This window comes from Clupea harengus, chromosome 2 (genome assembly GCF_900700415.2).
Source record: "Clupea harengus chromosome 2, Ch_v2.0.2, whole genome shotgun sequence".
NCBI classification, from domain to species: Eukaryota; Metazoa; Chordata; class Actinopteri; order Clupeiformes; family Clupeidae; genus Clupea; species Clupea harengus.
In genome coordinates, this window is record NC_045153.1 from 23,454,185 (window position 1) to 23,463,579 (window position 9,395).

Genomic DNA, 9,395 nt, shown 5'->3' on the forward strand with positions numbered 1-9,395 from the left:
TTAGTTTTTCTTTAATATTTTAAAAAGTATAAAGTTTAGAAAAATGAAAAATACATAGCATAAGTGTCCTTTACAAGACCTACGCAGCAAAGTTTGAACAAAGTTTCTAAGTTAAGCGGTTCGAGCTGAATTAAGCGCAGAAGTTCGGTACAAAGAATAATAATAATAAGAAGAATAAGAAGCCTAGGAATAACAATACAGGGCATTTCATGCACTGTAATAAGAAGTAGAAGAATAAGAAACGAAGGAATAACAATACAGGGCATTTCATGCACTGTAATAAGAAGCCTAGGAATAACAATACAGGGCATTTCATGCACTGTAATAAGAAGCCAAGGAATAACAATACAGGGCATTTCATGCACTGTAATAAGATGACGCTCAGAGGGGGTTTCGCCCGGGGCGTAATTCCATGTAGAACCGCCACTGCTGACTGCTGGGACCAGATGTTGTTAATTAAACTGATGGTGTTTAGTCCTGAGTTGTGATATGGTGTTGGAAGACCAATGGACTGGTAGACTTAAAACAGTGTTGCAATTCTCATGTTGGGAAATATCAAACTGATGCTTTGGCGTATCAACTTCGCGATAGGTTGATACGCCAAAGCCTCAGTTTGATATGTCCTGGCATGACTGAACGGTTGAGGTTAGTAATTTGTTTATTATATGTAGGGTGACCATAGTTGAGTTTGTGAAAAAGAGGACACTTCAGAGTCGGCGTTGGATGGGAATTGTAAGCAGAAAGGGGAAACACTGCGAGAAAACAAGAAGCGACCCTGAAAACACGCCCATTCGAATTAACGGAACTTTTTGGAACTTTCTGAACAGCGGTAGTCTATAATAAACGGATTTAACCGCGCAAGATGGAAGGAAATCTGTCCAAATATGCCCTCATCTTCCTCGTCCTTGCGCTGTCAGGAGTCATCTTCTTCTTGCAGAACATTCACACTCTGGAGGTCAGTAATGTTACTGTTACTCATAAAACTGAACTTGTTACTTTTGTTATGTGGTGCCACATCACTTAACCCTCTAATCCCCATAGCGGCCGCCGACGGCATGTTAGAATTTCCCCATAGCGGCCGCGGCCGGCCGTAACTTTTAAAGACACAGTTTTTATACTACAACATTAATTCATGAAATAATACTCCGCTAGTGGATACATGAACATCTTACTTTTATTTTGAAACCGGAAACTTGGTATGCTGTCATTGACTTTTCTGAAGTATTTGTTAACTAAACTTCGCTACTGACAGATGGCCTGAGGATTACAGTGTCTCTTGCAGTAAAGGCTAGCAATCAGAGACGTCTGCATCTGTTCTCACTGGATGAGACCGTATTTTTGTGCACCAAAGACGACGACTCATCACGTTTGTATGACAGTGACGACCATGTTTGAAAAATCAAAATTAAAAAACGTATTAAAAATAGTAATATTAGTATCCTCCTGTTTTTTTCTGACTAGCTAACTCTCTAGTAACGTCTTCGTATGGCGGTCACTGAGAAGTGTTGGTTTACAACTAGCACCAGCCTCATCGTTCTCCAAATTGATAAGACATAGCTAGATCAATGAAATTTGAATGGATTGTAAACCCATGACACTTTTATTTGCCGAGTTATGTAACATTTAATTATTGATCTTTGAGGGACGTTCAAATAAGCAAATTTTCACGTTACCTCACTTGTGGAAATGACGGTCAATTCGTGACTTTCGCAACCTACGAAGCAAGCACCTGCGTCTGTGGGTGAGAGCTATTTTGTGCACAAATAACGACGACATGGGTAATCGGCTGTGTTTTCTGTTTGTCAGAAGAAAATGTCTTTTTAAAATTTGGATCGTCATCTCAATTTTCATGACTAGTTTTACAGCTATTTTGCTAGCTATCTACATTGACTGAGGTAACGTAAGTCTGAGGAGTTCGAGCCAGTCAGGAGTTGGTTGATAGCTAGCTAGTGACTGCATCAGCCTCATTACTTACTAAACTGTTTAGATTTAGATAAATAACATGTATAGTAAAAAAGAAAACTGTGAAAATGGGTCACTTTTTTTTATTCTCACTTCTAATTATTTTTTGTTCGTCTCTACTAGTTATTCAAACCTCCATTCTTTTTTGAGCTGTAAGCTCATTGTAACAACAGTAGCTAAAGACAATCAATAGCAAGATAACCATTTATAATATATTTAAAACCTCATATTGGAAAGGCATTCAGCAGATTATTCGACAACCAGCTAGTAATATGTTGTGATGTTAAATTTTAAGCTGGTACAGTTTTTAAGCTGTAGAAAGCCAATCACAATGAAATCAGTGCTCATATAGGACCATAGTATAGGACATCAATACTACATAAAATGTATAGTAGATGTGCAGTAGCTAGTCCGTATGTAGTTCACACTGGAATATTGAGCCGATGATGTGACAGAAAACAATTGACAGAAAAATGGAGGAAACACTAATGGCTTCCACTGTGATGGCTTACAATAATGGGATAGTTTTTTCTTTTATGCGTCAGGATGTCGGGTGTTCCAGCTCATCTGAGAGTAGAGAAGTGAGTGAGGGTGCTGTGGCAGCAGAGAGGAGTGAGGACATGGGGGAGAGCAGCGAGAGGCCTGATGAGCGTAGGGAAGCTTCAGTAGGACAGAGTAGGTTTCTCACTAAAGGAATTGAAGGACAAAAGTTGTCCGCATACAAGTGGTGGTGTTTGTATAGGTTGTCTGACATAAGATCCATTACTACCCTCTATCCCAAAACCAAATATCATCTGCCACACACCCCTTGTTGCCTATTTATACATTGAATGCTAAACAGTATCCTTTCAGGGAGTCATAGAGACACCAGATCTTAATACCCCATCTGACATGTTTCGTAGGCATATACTGTTTCCAAAGTAACATGCCGTCATCATGGCCTCACCTACTGAGAGATTTTTCCACGGTCGATGAAGTTTTAGGACGTTCTCCTGGAGCACACACATTACAGTTTTTTTCGATCACTTTTAAACTTGTGTCAATACCATGTACACTTTTTCCAAAACTCTTCACACAGTGGGCTTAACAGACACACACCTCAGCATATCAGTTAACCTTTTGTGCAAAATGCACTACAACCACCAAAACACTTCATACTTCACCCAAAAGTGAGTAATGCCGTAACTTTAGCAAATGTTCTCTCTCAGAGTACAATGACCTAAAAAACACTAAACACTTGAAGCATTGCCAATTGCATATATAACATGTTGCTGTATCCTCTAGATTGGCATAGATTACTGTAGGTTTGCATTGCAAAAAGGAGAAAAAACACACAAAGGCAAACACTTCTTTGGACTACAGTAAATATTGTTATATTACGGTGAACAAACAATTCTAAAATGCTGCAATATGTGTCATTATGCATATGCTAAAATTGCACGTGTTACTGCACTATATAGACTTACTACAGGACAACAAAAAGGCATAAATATGCTAAGTATTTACTGTAGTATTTCCAATATTTACATACATCAACACAAGATACAGTCTACCAAAGTACTGTAATACCATTAGAATTCTACTGTAGCCCTAATGCTGATCCATTCTGTCCTCTGTATTTGGTGTCAAACTTTGACATGTTTGAACTTCAAATTTACGGTAACATTCTCCTTTGCATTGCATCTTGGAAATACGTCAATCCAAGCTAACTATCTGTAGACAGTGTTCATATGTTAGTTTGCTTCTCACAATAGATGTCAGTATTGAGTGGGTACATTTACTGTAATTGCATTTTTCAATCACTGTCTTTCACTGATAGCCTATGACTTACATATAGAGCAGTACTGTAATAGTGGAAACAACTCTTCAGGAACAGCTACATCTATGTTTGCCTTCTGTAGAGATAGTAAGAAGTCTGCAAGCCAAAACAACAAAATAACTAAACTTTCTGCTAAAATAAGAATACTTTGTTTTATTCAAGCATATACCTTAATTTGTCTGTCCAAATACAGCATCTTTCCATGTACAGTAATCTAAATTACTGTAAGTTAGGTTTTAAACTGAAAGTTAACTGTTTTGAATAGAGTATCTAAACATCGGCAAAAAATGCTGTAGTTGCACAGCGTTTTGCTGGTAGTGAACCTTGACTGAGACAGGTATCCATGAATTTCGGAAGAAGTGGTCATTGACTGCATTTGTATATAAGCATAGGGGCAAGTATCCACAGTTTGGTTCACATAGTCTACTGGTATGCTCGATGTGTTAAGTGTTTTGGGAATGTGTACATGGTATTGAGACGAGTAAAAATTATTGGAAAACCGTAAGAACAAACTTTTCTGTTGGTTTGTAGATACCAGTTTTGTGTGGCAAGATTGGCAGGTGTGATAAGTGGTACAGTGGTTAGTGTTGTTGGCTAACAAGTAGCTGACCTGGGTTCAATTCCTGGGCAATGAAAATTTATATTGTAACTCACTTTGGATATACATTTTTGTTGTAGTTCCCTTTTTGGGTCACTTTGTCTCGTTGATGGCCCATGAATTTCATATGCAGCCGTAATGGTGGGAAAATGTCTTCAGTGACACTTACATCTATATTTTACACACATGTACATTTCAACACAAATGCTGTAGTTGCACAGCGTTTTGCTGGTGGTGAACATTGACTGAGACGGGTATCCATGAATTTTGGAAGAAGTGGTCATTGACTGCATTTTGTATCTAAGCAATGGAAAAGTATCCCATTTAGTTCACATAGTCTACTGATATGCTGGATGTGTTAAGTTTTTTGAGAAAGTGTACATGGTATTGAACCAAGTGTGAAAATGATTGGAAAAAACTGTAATGGTCTCACTTTCTGAAGCTTGTCACCTGAGTCTGCTATCCTTGGGTTTGAACAGGGTACGTATCTGCATAACTCCTCATACCTATTTTGTGGCATGGTGTCTGCCACATAGGACACTTGTAAGGCTGGATCAGATGAACAGTAGTCAAGATCAGAGGGTAAATGATGGATACCCATGAGGATGTTTATTCCCACAAACACCTTCACCTCTTCCACAAATGTATTGCACCAGGATGCATTTGAAGAGGCATAGAGGTTGGTGTTTTCCACCAAATTAGCAAAAATGTTGGTTATCTATATGGTTTAGTAGTGTTAATATTTAAATATTAAGTTTAATATGTATTTATTTATTTACAAAATATAAAACAAATACTAATTAAATACATTAAGATGATATTAAATGTAATAAATAGGTCTGCAGTACCATTCAAAACTTATGAATTTGAACTTTAGGGTGTATGTAAAGCTATGTATTTTAATATTTGTAGATGTCAGTAATACATGTTTGATATTATATTAACAAACAATTTATGCCCTTTCAAACAAAACAAACTTGTAATAGTAATTTTTCTTTTGTTTTCTAACTGTAACTGTTTGTTTACAGAATAACAAAAAATACAGGAATTCTCTGGTTTTCGCAGTAATATGCTGCAGTGTTCTAGAATTCTATTGGGGTATAGAGGGTTAAAGAGGGCTCACACACAACAGTAAAGTACTCACAAAATGTTTGTGGATTATAGATTGTTGCTTCTCTCACTCCCCACCCCACTGTCGCTCTCTCTCTGTCTCCTTACCTGTCTTTTCCCTTTCTCTCCTCCCTCCCTATCTAAGTCACTGTCTCACTCTCCTCTACCTCTCTCTCTTCTCCCTCCATCTCTGTATTTCTTTCCTAACCCCACCCTTCTCTCTCTATCTCCCTCCGTCTCTTCCCTTTCTCTCCCCCTCTTCCTCTCTCATTCACTCCATTCTCTCCACCTTCGCCCACCTCTCCCTCTTCCCCCTTCCCTCTCTCTCCTCCTCCTTCACCCTCATCCTCTCTCACAGAGATGGAACTGCCAGTCGATGTCCTCTCTCTACCAGCTCCAGAGCAGCATCAGTTCCGTCTTCAAGCCCTCTGGACCCTTCCTGCCTCTGGACCAGAATCGCAGCTACTGTCCCAACCTGGGCCAGGAGGTGTCCCGAGAGGAGGCCCATGAGGAGCGCTACCTCCTGGAGTCCATTTCCTGGCCTGAGCCCCCCGCGCTGGGGGTGCCGGTCCACCAGAGCAGCGACCCGGCTCGCAGTTATTTCGTGATCCAGCCGCCCGCCGACATCTCGGGCCAAGCCACGTGGCGGGTGGGCGGCAAGCTGAAAGTGCTGGTCCACATACAGAACTCCCTGGGCCAGCCCAAGAGGTATGGCGGGGACTTCCTGCTGGCCCGGATCCGTTCCCCAGAGATTGGCGCCGGTGCATCGGGCTGGGTCGTGGACCGGCAGGATGGCCTGTACGCAGTGGAGCTCCCACTGCTGTGGGCAGGGGCCGCGCAGGTGGAGGTGACGCTGGTGCACTCAAGCGAGGCGGTGGCCGTGCTACGGCGCTTGAGGGAAGAGCGGCCGGACCGCGTTTTCTTTCAGAGCCTCTTCCGCTCCGGCTTCCTGTCTGAGACCACCGTCTGCAACCTGTGCCTTCCCACTGGACCCCGTCAGCCAGCGCTGTGCAACTACACAGATCCGCACACAGGTGAGCCCTGGTACTGCTACAAACCCAGGCTGCTGGACTGCCACACTCGCATCAACCATGCCAAAGGGGACTACAAGAAGCACCTGCTCACCACCACAGAGTCATTGCTGTTCTTGAGGTATGGGTATATGTGGGAACCACCATCCTCCTCTCTTTATTCTGAGCTGAGTCTTACAGTCAGACCTTTGGTTTCAGTGTATGAACCAAACTAGAAATATTATTCTGTCTGCCACAAATTAATTGTTACAGTAGGTCACCGACTAATGCGCTTGTTAATATTGTGAAGCAGAAGTAAAAGCACTGTCTATTCACCACTGCGGGACAGGGACCTGGGGGAAAGATAAGATGATTTTCTCTCATCTTTTGTCACAGCTCTACCATCAAAGCTCCGGTCCAAGCCCTCGGAATGGACAACATAACTATTTTGCCCGCAGTGAAAGGTAAGAGAAAGAGCAATCTCTGTTAAAAGGAACAAAGTAACAATTTAGTTGAATTAGGATTGACCGAACACAGGCTTGGGAAAGGACAAAGGAGTGGGATACAGGAAGGGGGGGGGGGGGGGGGTGGTGGTGGTGAGTGAGCCTTTCTCACTCTCTCTGCTTCACCCCATTGGGTCAGATCTCGGACTAAAATATTGAACTGGATAATGATTGAACAGGTCCAGGGCAATGGTAGTTATAATATACAATATAAAATAACCTGAAGCTGTTTTTTGTTATGTTTTCAATGTTGATGTATGTATGTATGTATATATGTGTGTGTGTTTTTTAATAATGGTGATCAATGTGTAGTAATCTGTGGCTTTGGTGTGTATTTTATAAATACATCTGTGTGCGTGTGTGTGTGTGAGCGTGTTTGTGTGTGTCCACACATGTGCATGCATGCAGCAGAGTTCTAATTCTACTTCTCCTCCGCAGAGCTGTCTTTGGTTCGCAGAGACCGGGCAAAGTTCCTGCCGTCTGGGTATTACTACCAGGGTTCTTGGAGACCTTTAGCTGGAATCCCAATACAACAGTTCAATGACTCCTCCACCATTACTCAGTGTCTTCAAGGGAAACTGTTTTACATGTATGGAGACTCTACTGTTCGACAGTGGTTTGAGTACCTCAACGCCTTTGTTCCAGGTCAGCACTGATCTGCATAATGCTGAATTTTTTTTCCTATCATCATATTATCAAATTCAGCAATGCATTTTTAAATTGCATGCACACGTTCACTTTTTCTAACTCACTTTTGTTCCTTCTCCGTGTAATCTCTCTCTATCTGTCTCTCTCTCTGCCTTTGTCCATCTTCTTGGTCTTTCTCTCTGTCCCTCCACCTACAGAACTGAAGGAGATCAACCTCCACAGCCCAAAGAACATGGGGCCCTTCATGGCTGTAGACAGCGTCCATAACATCCTGCTGAAGTACCGCTGCCACGGCCCGCCCATCCGCTTCTCCACTGTCTCCACCAGCGAGCTGCGCTATGTGGCCAACGAGCTTGACGGTCTGCCAGGTGGCCATGACACCATTGTGGCTCTGAGCATCTGGTCGCACTTCAGCACATTCCCCGTAGAGGTGTACATGCGGCGACTGCGCCACATCCGCCGCGCCTTAGCCCGCCTTTTGGACCGGGCGCCAGGCACGCTGGTGGTGGTGCGCACGGCTAATCCGCAGAAGCTGGACCCAGAGGTCAGCCTGTACAACAGCGACTGGTTCTCCGTGCAGCTGGACTCTGTACTGAGGGCCATGTTCCGCAGCCTGCGGGGGGTGGTGCTGCTGGACGCGTGGGACATGACTCTGGCGCACCCTACCCAGCCCCACCTTCTGCACCCTCCCCAGGACATTGTGAAGAACATGATCGATCTCATCCTGTCCCACATTTGTCCAGCCAAACAGGAGCCCTAAAAATCACATAAGATCATATTTATTTAATCTTGTGTGCACAAGTTATTATCTTGTGGAAACAAGTTACTTATTTAAGATGCTTACCTTGTTCCCACAAATTATAATTATCTTGTCTTCACAAGAAAATAACTTGAGGGCACAAGATAATTGTGTTATGCGCACAAGATAACAACTTGTTCCCACAAGATAATAACTGGAACGCACAAGATAATTCTGTAATACGCACAAGATAGAAAATATCACCTTGCAGGACTTTAGGCGTTCCGTAGAATACACATCTTCATACAGGTTGCTGAGATTTTGGTGCCAAGATTTTACAGGTTTTCCTTGAGTTTCCATTTCCACCCAGCTGGAGAAGAGCGCTGCTGCACTACCCTGTCCTGAATCATCAGCCCAACTGTGAGCCCTGGGATGCAATAGATGACGATAACCCTCTGTGAAGATGGGTTGAGAACTCAAAGAACTCCAAATGGTTCCCACCTATACACAGATTAATTCACAGTCAGTTGAACATGTCTGACTGTTGGACTAGAAGGAATGGGGGGGGGGGGGGGACAATATTCAGGAAGACAATATTCCACTGTAAATTACCTGACCAGGGAATTTTCATCCTTCTGGTGCTACTGACGGTGTTTTGTCATGAGTTGTGATATGGTGTTGGAAGACAAATGGACTGGTAGACTTAAAACAGTGTTGCAATTCTAGAGACGTTGTGAGCTATTTTTCATTGTCACTTTGCTTTTGCAAGCAAGGCAAACAAATGTAAATGTTGAGTACACAAATAATATGAAAATACTTAGAGGCATTATGGAGTGTTTGTCCAAAACTAGCAAGCTAACACCCAACAGCCTCACCTTGCAAACACCAACAGCAGAACAACTCCAAGCACACAGCTTGTAAGCCGTCTGTTCCCACCTGATCACAAGTGTAGCAGCCTCCTGTCTGGACTGGTCATTCAACTAAGGGTCACACAGCACACAGACAA

General features: G+C 42.6%; 1 protein-coding gene across 1 annotated transcript; it reads left to right on the plus strand.

The window, feature by feature from the left end:
* The first annotated feature begins 391 nt into the window (after positions 1 to 391).
* LOC105892668 (NXPE family member 3-like) lies at positions 392 to 8,939 on the plus strand. Its single transcript, XM_031587377.2, has 5 exons — positions 392 to 955; positions 5,848 to 6,641; positions 6,896 to 6,963; positions 7,441 to 7,647; positions 7,848 to 8,939. Exons 1-5 carry the CDS (start codon positions 863 to 865, stop codon positions 8,408 to 8,410), a joined length of 1,725 nt encoding a protein of 574 aa, XP_031443237.1. The 5' UTR covers positions 392 to 862; the 3' UTR covers positions 8,411 to 8,939.
* The last annotated feature ends 456 nt before the right edge of the window (positions 8,940 to 9,395 follow it).

Excerpts from the sequence above, each read along its gene's own strand:
- LOC105892668 (XM_031587377.2), top strand. The coding sequence starts at position 863 with ATGGAAGGAAATCTGTCCAAATATGCCCTCATCTTCCTCGTCCTTGCG. Across the intron at positions 956-5,847 it reads AGAACATTCACACTCTGGAG|AGATGGAACTGCCAGTCGAT; the intron begins GTCAGTAATGTT and ends CCTCTCTCACAG. Across the intron at positions 6,964-7,440 it reads TATTTTGCCCGCAGTGAAAG|AGCTGTCTTTGGTTCGCAGA; the intron begins GTAAGAGAAAGA and ends TCTCCTCCGCAG.